The sequence below is a fragment of the Lynx canadensis genome, chromosome D2 (genome assembly GCF_007474595.2).
Source record: "Lynx canadensis isolate LIC74 chromosome D2, mLynCan4.pri.v2, whole genome shotgun sequence".
NCBI classification, from domain to species: Eukaryota; Metazoa; Chordata; class Mammalia; order Carnivora; family Felidae; genus Lynx; species Lynx canadensis.
In genome coordinates this window covers 53,640,066-53,665,149 of record NC_044313.2, presented here as the reverse complement: position 1 = coordinate 53,665,149, position 25,084 = coordinate 53,640,066, and the positions used below count along the sequence as shown (strand labels likewise).

Sequence of the window (25,084 nt, the reverse complement as noted above, 5' to 3'; positions counted from 1 at the left end):
TTATGACAATGGAATTGGAGCTGCTTGGCCTGCAGTTATCATACCTACCTGGGGTAATGTAGGCCATGTACAGGTCTCACTACAAATTAACTGTTTCTTGTAATTTTTGTCTCCTCTGCAGAAAACCCATGGTGACTCCAATCGAGCTCGAAGTGCAGTGGTGGATGAGCCTAACCATCAGCAGCCCCAGGAGAGGCTCCTTTTACCTGACTTTTTCTCCAGGCCCAACACTACTCAGTCATTTTTGGTAAAGCGACATACTTCTATGGTCTTGACAGTTGGGGAAAGAAAATTTAAAAAACTAGTCTGGCAGACTTAAGATTTCATGTAGTAGCTTAATCAACTCCAAGAATAAAAGCTGAGGTTCTTAATAATAAAAATAGCATTAGTAGTATATTTTTTTGAAATTCTAACTGGTCTCTGCCACTTATTCAACTCATAAAAAGAATAAGTTAAAATGCCTTATACATGAGTCACAAATTCTAAACAATTTAAATTGTTAAATATTAAATATTTCTGAGAATAAACAAACAAAAAAAAAATGTTAAACTCCAGTGCATATCAGATCAGCATAACTCATTCTCTAACACTGCCCTTACAGAGTTACACCAAAACTGGTATCAGATTATGATGTGGACTGATGGATAGGTAACTCACCTAAAAAAAATAGAAATCAACTCTTTGATGTTTGAGATGCTTACATTACCATTTAATGTGCATTTACTAGCCTTTTAAGCAAATAATAGAAAAACTGAGTTGGGAGTGGAGGCCATGCACTGACCTTGCCCAACTGTAGGCCAGGAGCTCAGCCCCACCTGATCTTTGTGGCAAGAGGGCTTGAAGAGCCTCGGGAAGTGAATGGGGCCACACTCAGTGCCCACGAGCCAGGGGCTTCACATCTTATACCAGTTTTCAGGACGGTGCTATTTGAAGCCCACTTATTCCAACTCATATAGCTTTGAACTAGCTCTAGCTTTGAACTAGATCAGCCTAAAGCAATATACAATCCTCCACTGAAAGAGTGGTGAGAACAATAAATTACTGGGATGTTGTATTAGTTTCCTAGGGCTACCGTAACAAATTACCATAGACTGGGTGGCTTAAAACAACAGAAATTTATTCTATCAGTTCCAGAGCCTAGAAGTCCAAAATCAAGGTGTCAGCAGAACAATGCTCCCACTACAGGATCTATGGATGAGGATCTTCTCACCTCTTCTTGGCTTCTGGTGGATTGCAGCAGTCCCTGGCCATCCTTGCCTTGCAGCTGCATCACTCCAGTTTCTGCCTATGCCTTCACACAGCCTTCCTCCCTGTGTCTGTGTCCAGATTTCCGTCTTATGAAGATACCAATCATTGAATTTATGGCTGACCCTAGTCCAATATGACCTCACCTTATCTTGATGACATCTGCAGAAATTCTATCTCCAAATAGTCATATCCACAGGTTCCAGGTGGACATAAATTTTGGCAGCAGCTGCAGGAGGGGACACTTCAACTCAACAGACCTTAGGAGACTTTATTTAGGGGGAGATTCACCAAAACATGACCTAAAGGGAAATGTGAGCATTTCTGATTCTTACTCAGTGTGAACTCTAGAAAAGTTTGAGAACCTCTATTAAATCTGTCCTCTCATAATTTGATTCAGGGCACTTGTTAAAGCAGTGTTCCATGATTATATTCTACAGCTAGATTCTCTATAAAACATTTATATATAATTTTCAGTTTCTTCTTTTTCTGATGTTTATAACAATAAAAGTAAGAATTTCTTACCTTAGCTGTGTCTTTCCCAGTTTGCTGTCATGCAAAGGGAGATCAGCTAGTTGCTCAATGTAACTGAGAGCATTATAACTGAGTCCCTGGCTTGGCACTTCCAGACTAGCACTCTGCTCCTACAGGTGAACAAACTATTTTTATGGACCATTTAGCTCACCACAAAAGTTAGTCTGCTTTTGTAAATAAAGTTATTACAGGAGAGCTACCGTACTCATTCACTTATGTACTGTCTATGACTGCTTTCCCACTCTAACAGCAGAGTTGAGCAGTTTCTAGCAGTACGTACCACAAAGCCTAAAATATCTACTTTCTGGCCCGCCAGAAAGGAAGTTTGGTGACCCCAGTAAAAAAAAAAAAAATGGGGCTTGACCAAAAAAAGGTTCCTGAAATGTCTTAATTCCAGTGCTCTGACAGGGAACTGAGAGGGATGTTTTTTACTGCAGAAGCACCAGCAGGATGGCATTGATAGGTTTTTTGTTTTTTTTTTTTTTTGATATTTACATTTCGGTGTTTTAATCATATCTTAAAATTTTTAAATTATCAGAGGTGATTTTGAAATGTTTGAACTTCATACTGAGAGTCACATTTCAAGTATGGAGGTAAAGTCATGGGTGTTTTAATGTTGCTGAAAAGGCTCTGTTGTTTTAAACTTTAGTCAGCAGGCAGTCTAAATTAGATAAAATTCCCTTAACAGCCATTATAAATACTGAGAAATATTAAACCATATGGATTACTTATAAGTGCTAAAATTATCTTAAAGGCATATTAATAAAATTTTAGAACTTAAGAAATTTTTAAAAGAAGAACTTAAAAATTCTTACAAGTTAACAAATGGCTTTGTAGGTCCCCGGCTTGGGATTCTTTACTTGAAATACAAGAGTGCACTCAACCAACCTGTCCCTCAGCTGGCAGACAATGCCATTTACATTGCTGTCTGATTTTAAGGTATTCCTTTGTAAACCTACTAACATACATCCTTTGGGGGAAGTCCCATTGTAAGAAGTGTCTCATCTTTTCTGTTTTGCAGCCAGATACACAATATCATTCGTGTGTTGCTGAGTATCCTCATCAGGCCCGACCTGGTAGGGGATCTGCAGTGACAGGTGGGACCATTGCTCTTATTTTACTATGTGGCTATGTTAAGACCCTGCCTTTGTCTGTTTCCTATGTTTATTTTCCCTTCCTCCAGATTTTATTATATTTTGTTTTCCTACATCTGTAAATCATCTCAAATTCCTTTGGAAATGGCATATAATAAAGATCGAGGAGACCTCTATTGCCCAGAGCCAAGTTCCAGATTCGTTTTCTCATATGTAAATTAACTTCTCACCACTCTGGCAAAATAGACAGTACTTTCTTTTCTTCAATCTAAAAAAAACTTAAGTGAAATAAGTCATTTTTATAACATTCAAACACTGCATGGGTTTTATTATGTAGATCCATATTTCTGTAGAATAAACTTGCTATGGTCAGTTAACCTGCTAGGCCAAGGTAAGAAAAGAAATTTAAAAATGACAAGACATGCAGAGTCTTAGTCTATCCCATTAACTTTTATTTCTAAGTCATATTCTATAGACTGTATTTTCATAGGAAAGAAGAAATTTTAAGGATATCTTAACTTAAAAGTTATCTTCCTATAATGGTCTTCTCACCACCATCAGGGTCATTCTCATTATGTTGTAGGTGAAATATGGAGTATTAAGCAGTTGAAATGTTTCCTGTTAATAAGATTAAAAAATAATCTGCCTCAAATTATCTGTCATCCAAGTAAATTCTCTTGTTCAGTTCCTATTTGCATTTTTTGGCAGTCTCTGAATGCTTTCAGTGGATTCTTTTCTTGGATTAGTAGTCCTCAAAGAGACACAGTGCTGCCTCTGAGCTATAGTTACTCCATTTAGCCATGTTGATGGCCAGTTATAACATTTAGATAAGTGAAACAGACATATATTAGTCTGTTTTACTTGGTGGGTTCTTCTCTAGAACTAGGTTTCATATCTTAATACAGACTTGTAGGTTTTACATGATAAAATAATGTAAATGTGGTTCTTACTGCCTTGGTAAATATATACTTTATTACTTAGTACCAGTCTCCAAATTTCAGTCCAACGGATAATTGGAGCAAAAAAGCCCTTAGGTATAAATTTGAGATTACCAAATCTAAAATGTCTACTAATGTTACTTTATGATGTCATCTTTGTCTGACAGGTCCTCAGTTACATGGGTCTACAAAATCTCAAAACAGAGGTGGACCAGTCTCTAGAACCAAGCAGGGACCATAGGGCAAATAGAAGGACCTGCTTCAGGCTGCAGGGAACACGTGAGAGAATTTCATGAATCAGTGTCCAGTCATCTTGTGATGCGAAGCTTGTATACAAAAGAACTTAAAACCATCTTCATGAAGTGTTAATCTGGTGTAACTGACTGAGGAAAAAAAAAAAAAAGAATATCCGCCAAAGATTACATGGGTACTGTTTTTCCAGTTACCATCTTCTTTCAGCATTAAGTTAACCTACTCCACTGGACAGAATTTGTATCCAAAAATGTAACAAATTAATAATTATCCCCAAATCACTGCTCATGTTGTCTGTTAATGATGATCAGTTCAATTATAGGATTCTATAAGAGTCTATGAAGACTATACATACACAAAAAGCAGCAAATGATTGTTTGATAACATGAAGCTATATCACTGGCTTCAGAACACTTCCACTTGTATGAATTTCTGGAGAGTTGTACTCATTTTTAAGGCATTTTTAGGAGACAGTTCTGTCAAAACTCTGAGCTACTCATCAAACAGATGTCAGTCCTAAAGCTTTCTCTTTAGATGTCCAATCTTCTAGGCAAAGAGGTATGGAAGGGGTGAGTAATAAAGACATAAATGTTGAACACTGGTTTAAAGTAACTTATGTAATAAGTCATAATGTATATATATTTTCAGACAGGACAGCTCAACCTCACAATGCCTGCTTGATATCAGATTATGCTTTTCTTAAAGGACTTTAGTGGTTATATATATATTTTTTTAACTATTAAATTCACCTTATCAGATTTTCTTCTTAAGTTCTAAGTCAACTTGAAAATTTATAGAATCTGCTGGTAAGCCAGCAATGCCTTAAAATTTCAGAAACTCTGGTAATTGGTCTAGTATAAACATATCCTAAGAGCAGAAGTAGAGAACTTCAACATTCTTCTGATTTCACCATGGACTTTTTTTTGGAGGACATTCATAAATGCGGCATAATGCAGGTTTTAACTATGGCTTAAATTTATTTTATTTAAATTTCATTGAACTTTAATTTTGATGACCCTATAAGTTTTAAATCTTGTTAATCTTCAGAGTGGATAAATTCAGGTGACCATAAATAGGGGTATCTTTTTTATTATATCAAGGTGTACTAATGCTATCATATAAAGAAGACAGATGCTTTGAACAACCTGCCTTAAATTATATTTTCAACACAAATTAAAGAGTTTTTTTAACCTGTGTGTAATCACAAACTGAAAGCCTCAGTTATCATACATAAAGCTCAGTAACAGAAGGGCTGTGTTATGCATATGGTATTGGATACATAAGTCTACAAATCAGAGATATTAAGTTTAACAATTGCTAAAAAAATTTCCATATATTCCAATGACTATATACCGATCTGACTAAATTAAGTAAAAACCTGTACTTTTCTCACAAATCAATACCATGAGTGCATGGTAACAAACCACGGGATCAAGATGGTCTGCCTTTCAAATGTAGAGAGTCAGAAGACACCTCTGAGGAAGTCACTTAGCCCAATTCCCTCACCCTTTTATAGATGAGGAAACAAACGACCTAATAACACTCAACAGTTACAGATAGGACAACTTCTGTTTATGATACTTAAACCAGACTACCTACTGTAAATAAGCTGACTAGGATTATTTTTCTTCTCTCTTCTCTAAGCACCTTCCATAGTTTCTCTAGATCACAGATTTTTAAATGATCACATAGATCATTTAAAAGGCCCCACAACTTAATAGTCCTTTTTAACCTGTTTATTTCATCAGGTATTAAGTCTTACAAAGATGCCTGAGGTAATCTGAACATGTTTCTCCTACACTTCAAGCAGAGTACAAAAGCTGGCTGAGTAAAACAAAAAGGAAAGGGGATCTATTCAAGAATATTAAGCCTGAAAGTGACCTCGCAAATATGTGAAAGACAGATGTCCAGCAAGTGTTTTGAAGGCTTTCTAGCCAGGTACAGTTACTGTTCTAATAAACACACACATCACTTCGAATACTCTGCAGCTGTGTGCACACTCTTGTGTGCCAAAATGACAACTGCTAAAGGCTATATGGGACAGACCCACATTCCAGATAAGAGTTTCTTGCACAGAAGACCCATAGAAGCAAGTGCTGCCAGGAATACACCACTCACCCCCATTCCCTCAAAAATCACCACTAAACTCCTTCATACAGGACCTCAAAGAACGTCAGGGGATTTTTAGGGTTCCTAAAATCAGGTTGAGAGATTCTGCGTGGTTTACAGAATTGATCTGAATAATCTAGGCTGGAAGGACAATTTTTCTCAAGGGCGGGGTTGACTTTTGTCTTCAAATCTTGACTGTACCTTGCCTGTAAGGGCACCAATTAACACTTAAAGACTTTTGAAGAGAAAATTCCATTATTTCTTTTCTTTCTTGAAAGGCGTTTTTTTCCCTCCTCGTTTAGAAGGTTTGCAGTACTTTGCTTCCATCTGAGCCAGAAAATTGTCCATTTCCTTTTGCCGATCCTTTTGTCTGCTCTGTTTAAGAAGTTAAAACACAAGCTTTCAAAACACAAGGCTATCCAGAGACAAAAGTACTCAGTGGTTGCCAAGGGCTGGTGGAAGGGAGAATGGGTGAATGACTGCTAATGAGCAAGGGATTTCTTTTTAAGGTGATGAGAATGTTCTGGAATTAGTGCTGACAGTTATACAACTTGATGAATATACTAAAAGCCACTGCATTGTGCACTTTAAAAAAATGAAAACATGGTATGCAAATTATGTCTTAAAAGAAAACAAAATACCCACAACATCATATATACACTATAATGAAAATATTAGCAGAAGGAATCAGAACACAAAAGTGGTGACAACCTTTAAAGACAACCTGTCAAGTTTACCTGAATGACTGCTTTCAAATTATCTACTCCTTCATCAAGGCCCAACTCCTTCCTGCTCATTTCTGCTTCTTTAGCCTCTTCCTGAGCCTAAAACAGAAACTCACATAAGACTCCATGGAAACTTAGCATATACTAAAAACATACCCTCTTTCCCAACACCAGATCTGTTAATAACCTTTCATTTTGAGGATTATACAGGTTAAAAGAACACAATTACATAAATATGTCATTCATTAAAAGACAACACTGCTGACAGCATGCAGTAGATCCCCTGATTCCAATAAGCATTTCTGAGTTTCCCTCATTTCTACTAGCTAGGGGTAGCAAGTAGTTTGGTATTCATAAGCCACATGGTGGTAAGAATGAAAACAAAACACTAGAAGTAGGAAAGGTCATTTAACCAAGGATGCCCTCAAAAATGTTGTCAAGATACAGGCATCTCAGATTCCTCTCCTCTGGAAACCCACTTTTTACATGTGACTTGTGGCAGCCTTGAGAGTAACCCTGGCTTAAAATTCCCAAGTAGTCAGAACAAATACTAACAAACTCAGTTTTAACCTTTCTTTACCTGATTTCAAAGCCACCTTCTTCTGCCAAATTTTCCTAGGGCACTGATTCCAAAATACAACAAGAATACCTTGAGAAAGGTTAATGAGTTTGTTCTTTATTTCAGGGCAACAACTAACACTATAATAGGTCCCAAACCCTGGTAAATTTTCTAAATAACAATGAACACCATTAATACTGGGAATGATGATACATTAGGATTTTGTTATTCCAATAAAAAGAGTTTCCATGCTCTACTTTCAGTCCTTGTATTCTATTTCTGTCTTTTAATACTGTGTACCCACTCCCCAGGTTTGGTGGAGTCTCTCTCAAAACTATACCATCCCCCACCCCCCAATTCTAGGGAAGTTTCTCAAGCTAATATCCTATTACTGGATACAGCTGTGCTCAGTTTCACCAGAGAAAATTATTACCAACTTAAACGGTCAACTTGAGCCTAAACAGATATAACCTATGAGCCCAAATGATTAATACTGTTACTTTTTAAAGTAGGCTCCATGCCAAACATGAGGCTTAAACTCATGACCCTGAGATTAAGAGTAGCATGCTCTACTGACTGAGCAAGCCAGGCACCCCCAAAATGATAACCTTGATACACATTCCACCTTGCTCAACAAATATGTACACACACACACACACACACACACACACACACACACACACACACACACACGAGCTCACCCCTGGTATGTATCTTGTATCAAAGTTGCAGACCTACTTCCACCTCCAAATCTTACACTGTCTACTTTCCACAGAGCTCCCATTAGGAAATCCAGGTTGAGGCAATGGTTACTACCCCAGAAGACCAGACACACAGATGTTTGCTACCTTGAATCCACGCCCTCCCAGAATCTCAGCTGTTCCTAAATTACTTTCCCCTGCCATCAACCCTCCCTCTACCAATGCCACAGTATACCTTACGGTACAGAGGCCACAATCCTGGGTTCACCACAAGAGTGTTTCTCTCAAAGTGTGTTTGGGAATACAGCTGCATCAAAATAAACTGAGTCATTTGTATAGAAATATATATTCTAGGCCTAACTCAAGAACCAGTCTGGGCAAGGGCAAAAGAAAATCTGTATTAACAAGACACAGTGCCGCCCCCCCCCCCCAAAAGTTTCTGTCATCCTCTCCCCATCCCTTAACCGAGTGAGAACCACCGTCTAACCTATGTATCTGGACTCCATTAATTTATCTCTTGAGGAATAAAGAATATTTGTGTTAAGATGATATTAGTTTAAAAAAAAAGATATTAAACCATACACATAGTAAAATCCTGTTGACCACAACATACTAGGGAAAAAAAGTTTCTCTTGACGAGCTGGCATGCTCATTTCATTAGACAACCACTATTTAATAAGTTAACCCTGATTCGCATTTCATTAATCTTCTATATATTTGTTATTGTAAATACTCTCATATTCTCTTCGGAAGCAATCAGGATATAAATAATAAATTGCATTCAAAATCTTACCCTCCTTTTTCTTGCATTCATCTTTTGCTTCGATTCTTTGACAAAGGCATTATAGGATGGGATCTCTCCAGCATCAATGGCTTGCTGAATAATGTTCCTTATCCTGGGTTCCTCTGTGTACTGCACACACAGCACAGACTCCATGATCTGATCCATGTCACCCTTGAAATCCAAATAGGCCTGTTTAATATCTGCCAGCTCTTCTTCAGAACCTTTGTATGTCTTTTCAAAAGCTTGAATGTCTTCGAGAGATATCTGAACAGAGACATATGCTTTAGCTTTAACTGACAATTTTATTTTAAATAAATAAAAAGCATACTAGTAAAACTAGATTTAGTTGTTGAAATATTTCCCCCCAAGTACAACAGTTGCTTGAGTTGAAATTGTTGCAAGGAACCACATTTTCTATGCCAAAGCTTTTCCAGAGTTCTCCCTGCTCCAACCTTCACAACTACTAAATTACAGACCAGGAAATTTAAATGAAGTCTCCCGGGAAAACTCGAGACTTACATGTGGATATGTACAATGAAGCACTATCTCGTAAAATATTAAACTACCTTTTTCACTACAATCGCTCCACATCAACAGTAAAGTAAAGGCTCATTTAAATAGATTTATTCTTTGTATCTCCAGAGAAATGCTTGCTTGTATGTGTGTATATATCTGTATTTTGAGATGAAACAAAGTCCTCATTCCTACACAACACAGAATGCAATGCCTTAAAGGCATTCAATAAACGTTTGTCGAATGAATGAACAGTCACAGAGAAATCTCCAGAGTCCTCTACCTTTTTAAAAAGTAATCTCCAATACGTCTCCCAGTCCCGATCTTGGTTGAGCACATCAGAATCTTCGTCCACTGTTCCCTGCTCATTGTACAGTGCTCTCTGCTCTTTGTCGCTCAGAACAGAATAGACTTTCCCGAGGATCTGTGGGGAAAGAGCATCCAAAAGTCACCCTTTGCATTCCTCACTGAAACCGCGCTTGAGAACTAAACATTAGAAAAAGCCAGACCCGGCTGGGCGCACTCCGCTGGGGCGGGGCCAGTCGGCCAAAAGACCAAGAGAAACCCAGGCCAGTGGAGCCGGGACTCACGTACCTGGAAACGGCGGGTGGCGTCTTCTTTGTCGTCCTCGCCGACCCGGTCCGGGTGCACCTGCAGAGACACCTTGTGGTAGCCGCGCCGGACCTCGCTGTCCGAGGCCTCGCGCCGCACGCCCAGCACTCGATAAAGGTCGGCAGTACCGAACACTTCCTCGCACAGCTCCAGCAGCCCCATGGCCAGTAAGGGCAGGGAGCGAGCTGCAAACTCCGCAAAAACTGCCGGTTCCGGCCACACTGCCTAGCGCTCCGAACTGCCTCCTTTTCCCGCGCAAAAATACCCAGGGCGACTGCGTCACAAGAAGCGCCGGAGGGGCGTGGCCAGGACGCCGCACTTTACGGCGGCTGCAACACGGGGGCGTGGCCAGTCTAGAGGGAGATGCTGTGGGAACCTCCTTCCGCGTGGTTAGCCTTTACCGCCCAGTGCCAGGATGCCCTCCTCCCCTTACTCAGGAAATCTGGCGCCTATCTTCTCCCCAGTGTCCCAACGCATAAGCTTATTTAATACATGACAGGTCCATACTACTCGAATCTATATATTGCTGTTTTGTTTGCCTTTTTAACGTAAAAAACTGCATTAGCATTGACGTTTGGCAATTTGACATGGTTCAACGATCCAGACAGGAGTACACAACGCGCAGACCCAATAATTTTGCAACCTACAGGCTGGGACTGCTAGGTAAGGGCTTTCCCTCGATTCCTGCAAGAAAAAAAACCCTAAACCAAAAGCACAAAATACCGGTCTTTTAACTCTAACGTTTATTACAGAATCATTCCCATTTACCTTTCACTTTGGTGAAGGTAACGTGATCCAAACCCTCATCTTAGTAAAAATAAAGATGCTGAAGAAAAAGCTTTTTTTTTTTTTTTTTTTTTTAATGCTTTCTAAAGTACAAAGCTGGGTTTGAGCATGTTGAATTTGATGCAATCAACTAGAAGACGGTGAGAAACTGTCAGGAGATCCAAAGCAAGGCTAGAGCTTGAGATAACCTTGGAAATCAGGGACAGGATGAGCTCACATAGGAAGTGTGTGTATACAGATCTTAGGCAAAGGATAAACCAAAGCACAAAGTGAATACTTGAGTTGGCAGAAACTCAGTAGCTCAAAATAATACCTTAGCTTAACTCATTTCCCAGCAGTTCCCCTTGCTGGTCAATACTTTTCAGAATCATTCTCCTCTGATCTACAATTATAGTTTACCCAAAGATCTTGAACTCTCCAAAGTGGATTATTATCTTTAACTTCCAGAGTTCCCATGGTTTTCATAGCATTTCTCATTCCCAGATTCCAGATCAAATCCAGGTAGTCAGTTCTTCTTGGCCTGCTCTGCCTTCAAAGTTCCCTCAAAGCAAGGGAGGCCAACCAGTGACACCCCTGGGACAGACTTGATGATGCCATAGCGAGATCGCTGGTAACTGTTCTCAGAATACAAAACCCAGAGAATAAAATAAATTGGTACATTGATAGCCCTTTAGTATCTCCTCTATAAATCTCCCCACCCTGGTTTCATGCCAGAATTTGAAATCTGTACTATCCAGGGTGTGCACTAAAATTCTCCAATCTGTGCCCGTGGTTGTCCTGCAAAATGGTGGACCAGATAATGTGACATCTTGGGATTTGGGCACAGCCCATCATTTATATTGCCAAATTCATCATACCTAAACCTCATCCTATCACTGGCTTTTTCAGTGGACTTTTGAAAAGCTCCTCATCTTTGCTCATCTCACACCCACCCTGCCCCAGACACTCTAATATGCTGTAAAGGGCTCTCCAGGTATGCATAGTGGGCTCTGAATCCTAGCTCTGCCCAAATGAAAATAGGTGGCCTTGGTCAAGTTTCCACCTCTCAACCTCAGCCTCCCATCAATAAAACAGAGACAATCCTACTCACTTTCATGATACCTAATAATCCTCACAAATAACCCTACTTGTAAAGAGCTGAGAATATACATAGGTACTTTTCAATATTACCTTTCTTCCATTTTCTTATTCTTAAAATAGGCTCTTATAGCCTAAAAGCTCATTAAAAACTCTACCTTTGTAGGGTGGCTGGGTGGCTCAGTCGGTTAAGCGTCCGACTTCGGCTCAGGTCATGATCTCATAGTTCTTGAGTTCGAGCCCCACGTCCGGCTGTGTGCTGAGAGCTCGGAGCCTGGAGCCTGCTTCAGATTCTGTGTCTTCCTCTCTCTCTGCCCCTCCCCAACTCATGCTCCATCTCTCTCAACAACAAATAAACACTAAAAAATTTTAAAAAATCTGCCTTTGTAAATTTGAGATTATGTGTCAAGACAATATAAATTTATAATTACAAAAAAATAATAATAAGCAAAGTAACTGTGTCTTTGAGCTAGTGGGATGACCATAAGTGATTAAGGAAGGAATTACTCTGATGGACCATGGACAGGCTGGCTGGGGGCTGTCAAACAGGGGTCTTGGAAGGCAACAGATTGTAAAGTTGCCCAAGAGATCCAGGGCCCAACCCAAAGTCCAACACACCCCATAGTCACGGTCTTTCTCCCAGATGAAGGCTGAGAAATCGAATTAGTACCTAGACCCAGCTTTATGTCAGAAAGAACAAATCTCTCCCTGAGCCCTGCTCAGGCCAGGGTGACTTAAAAAACTCCATTTATTGACCTCCAAAGCTAATAAAACTAAGTGCTCTGCACAGGTGTTTTAAGAGAACTTTGACCTTATTCCCAATGCTCTGCTCAAGCTCAGCTGAAGTCAGCTCGTTTTTGTTTCTGTAGCTTCTGTGTCTGTTTTCTGAGATGCTAAGAGGACTTCACGTGCCCGTTTCCTTCGCAGCCTCTCAGCATTTGTGATCATCATGGGATGCAGAGGGAAGAAGCCAGAGAGACCTACAAGCAACAGGATTTTCACTCATTATAACATGGAAAAAGGAGTCTCCACATTCAAAATGACAATCAGAACACAACTTCAGCTCTCACTCCAGTCCTGATCAGCCTGAGGTAACGAAAGTCATTCTTAACTACTATCATCCTGAAACTGACTTCAATTTAAAATCCCCTCAATGAAGTAAGGCTAGAGCTACGTTACCCAGAAGCTTCTCCACAGGCTTAGAGAGGTGAGCCCCACAGCCGATCCAATGCCGGATCCGGTCCAGGTTGAGAGCAACGATTTTCTCTCCATGACTGTTGGGCAATGGATCATAGGAGCCCAGCTGCTCCACGAATCGGCCATCCCTAGGGCACTTGTTGTGAGCAGCCACAATGCGGTAGAAAGGCCGGTTGGTACAGCCACTCAAGGCAAGGCGGATGGTTAAGTGGCCTCCATGGTAGGCCTTGCAGAGGACAGTAGCTATAGAGAAATAAATGGTTAAGACACAAGAACTGAGTACACAAAATGGACAAAATGAGGTAGACAAACAAGCCCCTTCTTCAACTGTGGTATCTTTACATCCAACCAATTATTGTCAATCTGGTTTAAATATTACATTCTTTGTGAAACTCCTCTCATGCTCTTCAACGAGAAGTGACTACCTCCTCATCACTCAATCCACTCAACACCAGCCTGCCATTTAATAGCTCTGCAACCACAACGGAGCCTCAGCTACCTCATCTATAAACAGAATGCCATTTGTCTCATAGGTTTTCAGCAAAGATTAAGGAAGAAAAAACTGAGGAGAGAGCTAAACGTAAGGCTGTTTCAGGTTGGGGTGGCCTCCAACTCGCCCTGGAGAGAGCTGTTTCATTCATCTGGTCCCATACGCCACCACCACCCCGCCCCCACCCCCCCATACGCCGACGAGCTCCGCCCGGAAGCTCACTCACTGAGCTGGACCATGGTGCAGCCGGCGTGCGCCGCGACTTAGGGCGCCAGGTGCCGCGCCTCGCAGCGCCCCGCTGTCCGCACTGATCAGCGCTACGGCTTTGGGAAGGGCGAAGGACGAACACCGAAGTCCACACTGCCGAACCTGGGGCGTGACCTGTCCGTGACCCAAGCCCGAGCGCCCTGGTGGCGGAAGCAGAGTCCACTCGCCCCGCCTCTTCCGCTTTTCGCTCCTACCCTTCCCATACGGCAACGTCGCGAACCCTAATGTACCTTAAACTGCTGCAAAAAAGGCGCGCTGCAATTGCGTGTAGCGGGGGTGGTAGTGCGAGCCGAGCTGAGTGGGCGCTCTCGGTCTTCATTGGACAGTGGGTTCCTGCTAGAGTGAGGAATATTGGGAGAATCCAGGGGAGCGGCCAGGAGAATTGCTAAAGTGCTCTTAAATACATCCTTCCAGGGAACGTGTTTTGGGCACCTGTTTAGAGCCAAAGCCACTGCTGAGAAGGCCTAGCTGAAAGGGCGCTGTCCCTGCCCCTAGGAAGCTCATAGTCACGTGGGGGAGACGCTGAGCCCACACCAGAGTTGCTAAAGGTGGTCAGTATACAGTCCTGGGGCAGCGGAGGAGAAGGCGAACCCGATACTTCCTTGGTGCCTCAGGAAGATTTCATAAAGGAAGTAGCGTTAGAGTCGAGGCTACAGAAGAACAATAAATGAATGTGGAGTTTATTTTATCCTTCTATGTTTATTAATATGCCTTTCACTTTCCCTCCTATTCCTCCACCTCCCTCCTCTGCACCTTCTTTAAAAAAAATAAGAAAAAGGAGTCTTTATTTCTGGTTTTGCTATGCAGTGATCTAGAAGAAAAGGAGTGAAGGATGGTTCCTTTGTCATCTCTAGCTCTAGAATAATGGCCTCAGTTGTGAGTTTTCCATCCATTATAGAGTAATGGACTCTCCTTGGAGCCCTTGTGATTTAGATCCATGAAGATACCCGGGATTAGAGGTAATGAGCAAAGACCTCTCTGTTCAGTTCTGTTCACCATTGAATCCAAAGGGTCTGGTCACAACTAATGTGTTTGTCCTAATACAGTGACCCAGCATAGTATTCTTACTTTAGGCCCACTTTAGAAATTGATACCTTAATTCTCAAGTTCCAGGAAGTGAACCAGGCCAGAGACTTTAGCAGTTGACGTCCTAAAGGAGTGATCTGATAAGCTTTTACCAGAAACCTTAATAACAAACCCACTATACCTTAATTATAGAAATAATTATGTTCTTACATATACTTCAGTATACCTTAATTAACTCCAGAACCACACTGATGAATTTTTAATCTCTTTCATTTTTTATTGTCATCTAGTTTACAGTAGTCATTTGTAAAACATCCCAGGAAGGGCTATCCAGTAAGATAGCCCATGGAAATAAATGAACGAGTTTCTGTTCATGGTGTTGTCCATTCCCAGGCCTCATGTGATGAAATATCCAGGGTTTAATTTCTCTGGGAAGGAAAGAAGTTCAGAGTCCCATACAGAATACTCTTCAGCTGGAAGGATGTCAGAAAGATGGATTTCCAAAGCCAACTGCCTCCTGTACCATGTGGATCTCTGCAAGTAGAGTCTCATCTTTCAATTTCAGCTGCATAAGAAGATGGAAGGGGAGGAGACATGTCATACCTGATATATCTTTGTGGAAACCCCTCATTTACAGGGCCACAGTTAAAGAATATAGTTCCTTGGCATGAAATTGGCTCTTCCCATATTCCCTATTTCATGGTAGCTCCATTAAAAGACCTCAGAACATTGTGCTTACATGGACACATTCACTTTATGAAAATTCAAGTAGTATAAACATTTGCAATTTGTGTATTTTTTTGTAAAATAACTTTAATAAAGTTTACTTTTAAAAGCGTTCACATCATCACCCAATCTATCTTGACTATAATATTCCAATTTGGCAAGTGACAGGAATCAAAGATACTAGATTTAATTTTAGACTCTAGATGTGTAGTAGAGATGTCTAGTGGCCACTAAATACCCACTATCCTTTCTTACTAACAAAATCTTCACTTCTTTTCAGGGCAGGAATGCAGCTAGCTAAAAATCTCCATTCCCTTCTTCCCTTAGATCTAGGGGTAGTCTTACGACGAATTGTGGCTAATGAAATGTCAGCTAAAGTCACTGCTGCTTCCCCCCCCCCCAAAAGTAGATACTTTTCTCTGGAAATGATTTTCTTTACCATAAAATTCTATGTACTTGTGAAACATCTTTATTTTTTTAATCTGAGTGTAGTTGACATACAATGTTACATTAGTTTCAGGTGTAGAACACAGTGATTCTGCAAGTCTATACATTACACTAATAAGTATAGCTAATAAGTATAGCTACCATCTGTCCCACACACTATTACAATACCATTGACCATATTCCCTATGCTATATCTTTTATCCCCATAAATCATTGCTTCATAATGGAGGTGAAATAGCTAGCATGTTTTCTTTGTTCTTTCCTCCCTTTTGTTCTTTATTGTGCCTGAAACATGTATGTGGTGGCCTGAGCTACAATGGCTGCCTTGCAACAATGAAGGATGGGAACTGCATGCTGTGACTGAAGCAAAGAGATGGAGTTTAGGTCTTTGATGACATTGTGGAGCTGGGATCCCAGCCCTGGGCTTTTCATTAGATAAGAAAAATAAAACTCCCAATTTTTTTAAGCCACTATCTTTCAAGTCAAATGATCTGTAATTCATAATTAATAGAGTACAATGGAGGTTGGCAAACTATTGCTCATGAGCCAAATCTGGCTGGCTGCCTGTTTTTGTAAGTAAAACTTTTATCTGAAACACAACCATGCTCATTTGTTAATATATTGTCTATGGCTCCTTTTGCACTACAAGGGAAGAGTAGTAGATGCAATAGAGACAGTTTGGCCCACAAAGCCTAAAATATAAATAATCTTGCCCTTTACAGAAAGTGTGCTGATCTGTGGACTAGACCAACACCTTCAGTCTACACACGAGGAAAATGAGGCCCAGAGAGGTTAACACAGTAAAGTTAGTGGCAAAACTAGGACCATAACTCAGGTCTCCTGACTCCCAGGCCATCTGTCTTTCTTTTTTTTTTTTTTTTCAACGTTTTTATTTATTTTTGGGACAGACAGAGACAGAGCATGAATGGGGGAGGGGCAGAGAGAGAGGGAGACACAGAATCGGAAACAGGCTCCAGGCTCCGAGCCATCAGCCCAGAGCCTGATGCGGGGCTCGAACTCACAGACCACGAGATCGTGACCTGGCTGAAGTCGGACGCTTAACCGACTGCGCCACCCAGGCGCCCCGCCATCTGTCTTTCCAGTAAACCAAATTCTATAAAGAGGTAGAAAAAAGGTCCCCCATAGTAATATATGGGTTATTCCAATATATGGGTTATTCCAAACCCAGCAGCAAATGGCAAAGATAGTAAGAAGAGCCTCTAGAAAAATATTCACATCATGAAATGTTGTAAAGTCTTGAATTAAGGCAGCATCTTCCTCCCAGTTTTCCAACCTCAGTACAAGCAGCAGAGGCACCTGCATCATACCTTCATTGTGTACTTGTAGGCCTGCTCAGCTTCCAGTTCCCGTCCAGCCTGAAAAAGAGAGCAGCAGCTGGTGATGATGACATATCATAAACATTACGGTAAGAAAGTACAGTGCCACAAACATTTCTACCAAAACATAGGATTACCCTCTGGATTCAAAGGGGGAACAAAAATGAAAGGTGATATCAAAAAGCAGATATCCTTGTATATATATGTGTTGCAAATGTATACACACATGTACGCGTGCGCGCACACACACACACAAGAGATATATGAATATTCCTTCTTCATTTTAAAAATCTTAAAAATAACTTGGCCTCTCATTTTTTTCCCCCTGAAAACACCATGAGTCATTTGTTTCTCTCAGGATTGAAGCCATTCTGTTAACAATAGCTAAAACTTACATAATGCTTACTTTGTGATTCATACTGTTTTAATTGTCTATATTGTTTTAAGTGCTTTACACACTTTCATTCCTAGTCCTCAAAGTAATTCTAGGAAAAAAACTGCTATTATTTATAATTCCATGTTCACAGATAGAAATACCTAGGCATAGAGAGGATAAATAAATGCCCAGGGTTACGAACCTAGTAAGTGGAGGATCCAGGTTTTAAAACAATGCAGTTTGGCTCCAGAGTCCCAAGGTTTTAACTATTGCACTTTATCCTGTCTCTATGCATTAGAAAAAAGCAAATACTGGAATTGCTTCCATGCATATCTGGATATGAGATGAGGACACCTAACTATTCCTCCCAGTTATTTTTTGCATGAAGCACATCTAGGTATTAAATGAGAATAATATGAATTCACTATTATACTTAACAAGTTTGTGCATAACAAATTAGAGTATACAATGTCACTTGGGAAATATATAAATATGAAATACATGCATAATACCTAGTATTAAATAAATATGAAAACTACAGAATGTTCAGGCTAGAAGGAAACTTAGAAAATATCTGGTCCAAATTCCTGATCAGTGCCAGTTCATGATAAATTTTTACTAGTTCACAAAACTTTCACTATTTAAGAGACTTTCCTAGGGGTGTCTGGGTGGCTTGGTCGGTTGAACACCTGACTTCAGCTCAGGTCATGATCTCATGGTTCATGGGTTCAAGCCCCACATCAGGCTCTGTGCTGACAGCTCAGAGCCTGGAGCCTGCTTTGGATTTGGTGTCTCACTCTTTCTCTGCCCCTCCCCTGCTCATGCTCTCTCTCTCTCTCTCTCTGTCTCTCAAAAATACATAAACGTTAAAATTTTTTTTTAATTATTAAAAAAATAAAAATAGGGGCGCCTGGGTGGCTCAGTCGGTTGAGCGTCCAACTTCAGCTCAGGTCACGATCTCGCGGTCCGTGAGTTCCAGCCCCGCGTCGGGCTCTGGGCTGATGGCTCAGAGCCTGGAGCCTGCTTCCGATTCTGTGTCTCCCTCTCTCTCTGCCCCTCCCCCGTTCATGCTCTGTCTCTCTCTGTCTCAAAAATAAATAATCGTTAGAAAAAATAAAAAAATAAAAAAAATAAAAATAAAGGACTTTCCTATAATATATATACTTCAAAGACATCCCCACCTGAAGTTCACTGAATTCCAGGGGCATTTTCTTTTTTTTTTTATTTTTTTTAATTTTTTTTTTTTTTTAACGTTTTTATTTATTTTGGGACAGAGAGAGACAGAGCATGAACGGGGGAGGGGCAGAGAGAGAGGGAGACACAGAATCGGAAACAGGCTCCAGGCTCCGAGCCATCAGCCCAGAGCCTGACGCGGGGCTCGAACTCCCGGACCGCGAGATCGTGACCTGGCTGAAGTCGGACGCTTAACCGACTGCGCCACCCAGGCGCCCCTCCAGGGGCATTTTCTAACACATCTTCCTTTCGTGTCACTATTACCTTTGTTTCATTTCTGCTGGGATCCAAATGATGTGAGGATCCAGAACAGCCAAAACAATTTTGAAAAGAGTGACATTTTTTCTTTGTTTGCTATTATGGAAAATGCTGTAATAAACATCCTTGTACATGTCTTCTGGTATTTTTCTTAGGAATATCTAGATATAAAATTGCTAAGTTATAGGTAAGAATTTGGGTAAATAATGCCATATTGCACTTCAAAGTAGTTATCAATTTATATCAACAATTCTGAAAATCCTTATCAATGTTGATATCAGACTAATTTTCCCCTGTTTAATGGGTGTGAATTTCTGTCACAATGTCATTTTAAATTGCATTTTCATGATTACAAGTGAGGCAAACTTCTTATCATAAATTTATTGACTTTTATAATTTCCACTTCAGCAAATTGTATATTCCTATCCTGTGACCATTTTTCAATCAGATTGTTTGTATGTTTTTTTCTTATTGTAGAGCATATTACATATTTATATAAAAGCTATATTATATAATTACATAAACTGTAATGAGTTATAAATTCTGCAAGTATTAAAGTCCTTAAGCTTTATTTTTGTGTCTTTTGTTATGCATGAGTTTCTATTTTAAAATTGTTAATTTAGGGGTGCCGGGGGAGCTCAGTTGGTTAAGGACTGACTCTTGGTTTCAGCTCAGGACATGATCTCCCCGTTTCATGAGTTCGTGCCCTGCGTCAGGCTCTGCGCTAGTGTGCAGAGCCTGCTTGGAATTCTTTCTCTCCCTCTCTCCCTGCCCCTCCCCTACCTGTGCTGTCTTTGTCTCTTTCAAAATAAATAAACTTAAAAAAAAAAAAAAGGGTTGCTAATTTTATTTTTGGTATTTTATTTTTGGCTAGAGCATTTACAGTCATAAGAAAATTTGCACACCCCGAGGCTATAGAGGTATTCTCTATATTTTCTCCTAAGCAATCCAAAGTTTTAAGATTTAGGCCTTTAAACCAGCTGGAAGTATGTATGCATCCACGTGCATGTTTGGTGTGAGGTAAGGAACTAATTTTCTTCACATGGATAGCCAGTTGCTCCATCTGTATTTATTGAATAGTCCATTTGTTCCTCATTTTGGGGGGCTATACAATCTTTAAAATTGGCTTTATTGAAGTATAATTTACATACCATAAAATTCACTAATTTTAAGGTTCAATTGTGCAACCATCACCACCACAATCCAGTTTTAGATGATTTCTGTCACTCCCAAAAAGCTTACTAACCTGAGTCCAATATTTGTATAGAGGGTTTTTTTTTCCTTTTTTAGTCTGAGAGTATATATTTCAAATAATTTTTCAAAAGTATCTTTTAAAATTTTTTAAAAACATTTTAATTTATTTTTGTGAGATAGAGAGACAGAGCATGAGCAGGGGAGGGGTAGAGAGAGAGGGAGACATCAAATCCGAAGCAGGTTCCAGGCTCTGAGCTGTTAGCACAGAGCCTGACGTGGGGCTCGAACCCATGAACTGTGAGATCATGACCTGAGCCAACGTCAGACGCTTAACTGACTGGGCCACCCAGGTGTCCCCCAAAGTATCTTGAGTTAGTTTTCTTTTTCCCACCTTCAGTGCTGTTATTCATGGGAAGTAGTTTTGTTGTTATTGTTATGATATGAATTATACAATCTCCCTGTTTCTTGTTGAATTTCTTAAAAAAAAATGAAACATTAACATGGTTCCAAAAGTCAGATATGTACAAAAAGTATAATCAGAGTGTCACCCACTCATTGCCTCCCTTCTACTCTATGTCTGCCCATGTCCTAAAGGACCCACTCTCATTAATCTGGTTTTTCCTTCCTGTGCTTTTTTTTTTTTGCACAAATGAGCCAACCTGTGAATGAATTCTTCTTTTTCCCTCCTTTTTATACAAAAGATGGTATAAAATCTTGCACTTTAGTTTTTTCACTAAACAATATATCATGGAAATCACTCCACATCAGTTCATAGAGATCTTCTCCATTATTTTTTTCAGTAGCTTAGTACTCCATTATGTGGATATACCATAGTTTATTCAAATATTCTCCTATGTATGTTGTTTCCAATATTTTGCAATTGCAATAATACTGTAATAAACATCTTGTGCTTGGGTAGTTTTTAGTTGTTGGAGGAAGAGCTTCAGGGAAAATTCCTAGGAAACCCCATTATTTTTAAAAACCATCTAATTGGGGCGCCTGGGTGGCTCAGTAGGTTAAGCGTCCGACTTCAGCTCAGGTCACGATCTCGTGGTTCGTGAGTTTGAGCCCCGTGTCGGGCTCTGGGCTGATGGCTCAGAGCCTGGAGCCTGCTTCCGATTCTGTGTCTCCCTCTCTCTCTGCCCCTCCCCCGTTCATGCTCTGTCTCTCTCTGTCTCAAAAATAAATAAACGTTAAAAAAAAAATTTAAAAACCATCTAATTAAAACCTAAGTTTCCACATATATGTGGGTCTACTTCTGTCTAGCAGTTATGTTCCACTTACCTATTCCTACCCTAATATCACTCAGTTTTAATTATCAGAGCCTCACAATAAGTCTTAATATTTGGTACAAAAGTCTTCACCTCTTATTATCCTGTCCATATTGTCACTATGATTTTTTGGCCTTTGTTGGGCAAGTGAATTTTAGGGTTACTTGATCAAGTTCCTAAAAAAAAAAAAAACACCTGTTATTATTTTTATTGGAATTGCATTAAAATTAGACATGTGGGAATATTTTCAACTTTATGTTCTTAAAACCTCCGGTCCATGAACATAGATAGTATCCTTATTAGATCTTCTTTTATGTCCTTCAGTAAAGTTTTACACTTTCATCCATAAGATCTTGAGTGAGATTTTTAAAGTTAGACTTTCAAATTGATTGTTGCTAATGATCTTTGATTCTGATGATATTGATTTTTATATTAATATTTTTTCCAGCAACTTTGCAAATCTACTTCTTTGTGTTAATCTTTATTGAACAGATAATACATATACATAAGTAAAAATCAAAAGGATATAATAAGATATATAGTAAAAGGTCTTGCTTCCACCCTGGCCCTATCCACTCTGTTCCCAACTCCTTCCCCCAACAATAACCATCATTCTTTGTTTTTTGTCTACTCTTTCAGTAGTGAAACTTTTCATTCATCTTTCAGTTTGTAGATTCCCTTTTAATCCTTTTCCCCCAATTTCTTTTATGAGTATGTGTGTTGTTGGCATGGTGGAACTTCCAGTACACAAGGATATCTCAGAGATATTGCAGGTTTTGTTCCAGACAAGTGCAATAAAGTGAATATCACAATAAAGCGATGTCCCCTAGTACATATACAAGTTATGCTTACACTATACTGTAGTCTATTAAGTGAGAAATAATAGCATCATGTTTTTAAAAACAATGTACATATCTTAATTAAAAAATATTTTATTGCTGGGGTGCCTGGGTGGCTCAGTCAGTTAAGCCGTCTGACTCTTAATTTTGGCTCAGGCCAAATCTCACAGTTCATGAGCTTGAGCCCTGCATCAGGCTGTATGCTGACAGTGCTGAGCCTGCTTGGGATTCTTTCTCTCTTCCTCTCTCTCTGTCCCTCCCCTGTGCACTCTTTTTGTCTCAAAAACAAAAAATTAATAAACATATAAAAAATACTTTATTGCTAAAGGGGCGCCTGGGTGGCGCAGTCGGTTAAGCGTCCGACTTCAGCCAGGTCACGATCTCGCGGTCCGTGAGTTCGAGCCCCGCGTCGGGCTCTGGGCTGATGGCTCAGAGCCTGGAGCCTGTTTCCGATTCTGTGTCTCCCTCTCTCTCTGCCCCTCCCCCGTTCATGCTCTGTCTCTCTCTGTCCCAAAAATAAATAAACGTTGAAAAAAAAAAATTTTTTTTTGAATTCCTCTGACTTCCCTATTTGTCCCCAGCCAGAAAATAACTCCCTGCTTTTAAAAGATTCACCTGAATGGTACAGGTCCACCTGGATAATCTCTGTACATATCTGCAAAATCCCTGGGGGGTTGGTAGTAGCTTTCCTTCTGGTTTTGTCCTGAATTTCTCTTCTAGCACTTTCCTTTGCCCCAAATCTCCAGTCAGGCCTCATCTTGAGTCTCTTCAACTAGAACTTCACTAAGGAGACCTTTAAACCTGACAAACCATTGTTTCAATGAACAAATCAAAGCACACCTGGTAGAAGGTCCAAACACTCCACCACTAAAATCAAGGAGGAACTTTGCAGAGGACTGACAAGTGGGATAGAGCAACCAAAATGCAACAATAGAGTGCACACAACACACTCCAAAAACACTTCCTAAAATTCCAGTCCCTGTACAGTGTTTGAGCCCTTTTTAATACAGTAGTACTTGCACATGCAGAACACATAAGAAGCTACTAAAACATGTAAAAGACAAAAGCCTACCAAAATGATGAAACAGAAGAATTCTCCTCAAAAGAAAATCCAGAAAGAAATGACAGCCGGAGAATTGCTCAAAACAGATATAAACAATATATCTGAACAAGAATTTAGAATAACAGTCATAAGACTAATATCTGGGCTTGAAAAAAGTATAGAAGACAACAATCTAGTGCTGTAGAGATCAGAGACCTAAGAAATAGTCACACTGAATTAAGAAATGCTATAAATCAGATGCAATATAAGCTAGACACAGTGACGGCGAGGATGGAAGAAGCAGAGGAGAAAATAGGTGAAATAGAAGATAAAATTATGGAAAATGATGAAGCTGAAAATAAGAGGGAAAGGCAATTACTAGATCATGAGGGGAGAATTAGAGAGCTAAGTGATTCCATGAAATGAAATAATATCCGTATCATAGGAGTTCCGGAAGAAGAGGAGCAAGAGGAAAGGGAAGAAGGTTTATGTGCACAAATTATAGCTGAGAAGTTCCCCAAGAAACAGGCATCCAACTCCAAAAGGCACAGAGAACTCCCTTCAAAATCAACAAAAATAGGTCAACACCATGACATATCATAGTGAAACTGGCAAAATACAAAGATACGGAGAGAATTCTGAAAGCAGCTAGGGACAAATGGGCCTTAACCTACAAGGGTAGACACATAAGGGTAGTAGCAGGCCTGCCCACTGAAACTTGGCAGGCCAGAAGCGAGTGGCAGGAAATATTCAATGTGCTGAATAGGTATACTATGCAGCCAAGAATCCTTTTCCAGCAAGGCTGTCTTCAGAATAGAAGAGATAAAGACTTTCCCAGACAAAAAAAAAAAAACAACTAAATGAGCTCATGACCATAAACCAGCCCTGCAAGACATTCTAAGGGGTACTCTGAGTGGAAAGTAGCAAAGACTACAAAGGACCAGAGACATCACTACAAACATGAAACCTACAGATAACACACTGGCACTAAATCCATATCTTTCATTAATCCCTCTGAATGTACATGGGACTAAGTGCCCAATCAAAAGACATAGGGTGTGGGGAATAAATTTAAGAATTCTCTGAGCTTTCACCAAGGAGTTAACAAGGCTTAGGATGAAAAGCCGCCTCAGGGTGAAAATGCTCAGTGTAGAACAAAGCATCAAGCAGAAAGTTGCTTCCACAGGATGAAAGTGAGAACAGGTAGAGGCTGAAAGCCCCTGAAGCAGGGTGAAAGCACCCAGAGCTAATTAGCAAGAAAAATGCCTTGTTAACCCTGAGATAGCATGCTCTATCTGTCTTAGCCCCTAGAAAAGTTAGGATACATAGACACAGTGCTTGTTGCCTGCAGTAAACAGCCATCTGCTCGGCACCAGGATTTTGATTTGTCTTGATCCTAACCCCTAACACCACATACCTTCTAACCCCCTTTCTCTCACACACGAGTTAATG

At 40.1% G+C, this 25,084-nt stretch overlaps 4 protein-coding genes across 12 annotated transcripts in view; 1 reads left to right on the top strand and 3 right to left on the bottom strand.

The window, feature by feature from the left end:
* Positions 1-4,782, top strand: part of FAM149B1 (family with sequence similarity 149 member B1) — an 86,855-nt gene extending 82,073 nt beyond the window's left edge. For 3 of the 4 annotated variants that reach the window (XM_030335273.1, XM_030335272.1, XM_030335275.1), the window contains exons 12-13: positions 122-247; positions 2,801-3,086. In XM_030335273.1, coding sequence (XP_030191133.1) covers positions 122-247; positions 2,801-2,995 — 321 coding nt within the window. In that variant the 3' untranslated portion in view covers positions 2,996-3,086. Of the gene's footprint in view, positions 1-121; positions 248-2,800; positions 3,087-3,978 lie in introns of those variants that run through there. The other variant, XM_030335274.1, reaches the window with a different exon arrangement.
* DNAJC9 (DnaJ heat shock protein family (Hsp40) member C9) lies at positions 3,303-10,710 on the bottom strand. The gene is made up of 5 exons (XM_030335282.2): positions 10,049-10,710; positions 9,738-9,878; positions 8,951-9,205; positions 6,910-6,996; positions 3,303-6,547 (listed from the first exon to the last, which is right to left on the bottom strand). Exons 1-5 carry the CDS (start codon positions 10,226-10,228, stop codon positions 6,428-6,430), a joined length of 783 nt encoding a protein of 260 aa, XP_030191142.1. The 5' UTR covers positions 10,229-10,710; the 3' UTR covers positions 3,303-6,427.
* A 202-nt stretch (positions 10,711-10,912) lies between these two features.
* MRPS16 (mitochondrial ribosomal protein S16) lies at positions 10,913-14,053 on the bottom strand. Its single transcript, XM_030335283.2, has 3 exons — positions 13,843-14,053; positions 13,109-13,369; positions 10,913-12,909 (listed from the first exon to the last, which is right to left on the bottom strand). The coding sequence occupies exons 1-3, from the start codon at positions 13,853-13,855 to the stop codon at positions 12,776-12,778; spliced, it is 408 nt and encodes a 135-aa protein (XP_030191143.1). The 5' UTR covers positions 13,856-14,053; the 3' UTR covers positions 10,913-12,775.
* A 1,124-nt stretch (positions 14,054-15,177) lies between these two features.
* CFAP70 (cilia and flagella associated protein 70) overlaps positions 15,178-25,084 on the bottom strand; it is a 112,043-nt gene continuing 102,136 nt past the window's right edge. For all 6 annotated transcript variants that reach the window (XM_032595218.1, XM_030334368.1, XM_032595220.1 and 3 more), the window contains 2 exons: positions 17,411-17,458; positions 15,178-15,474 (listed from right to left, as the gene is read on the bottom strand). In XM_032595218.1, coding sequence (XP_032451109.1) covers positions 15,394-15,474; positions 17,411-17,458 — 129 coding nt within the window. In that variant the 3' untranslated portion in view covers positions 15,178-15,393. The remainder of the gene's footprint in view (positions 15,475-17,410; positions 17,459-25,084) is intronic.

Coding starts and splice junctions, on each gene's coding strand:
- DNAJC9 (XM_030335282.2), bottom strand. CDS start 10,228: ATGGGGCTGCTGGAGCTGTGCGAGGAAGTGTTCGGTACTGCCGACCTT. Junction 6,997..8,950: donor TGAATGCAAGAAAAAGGAGG/GTAAGATTTTGA, acceptor TTTCTGTTTTAG/GCTCAGGAAGAGGCTAAAGA. Junction 6,548..6,909: donor ATTTGAAAGCAGTCATTCAG/GTAAACTTGACA, acceptor CTTCTTAAACAG/AGCAGACAAAAGGATCGGCA.
- MRPS16 (XM_030335283.2), bottom strand. Junction 12,910..13,108: donor GCCTGTGGAGAAGCTTCTGG/GTAACGTAGCTC, acceptor TGTTGCTTGTAG/GTCTCTCTGGCTTCTTCCCT.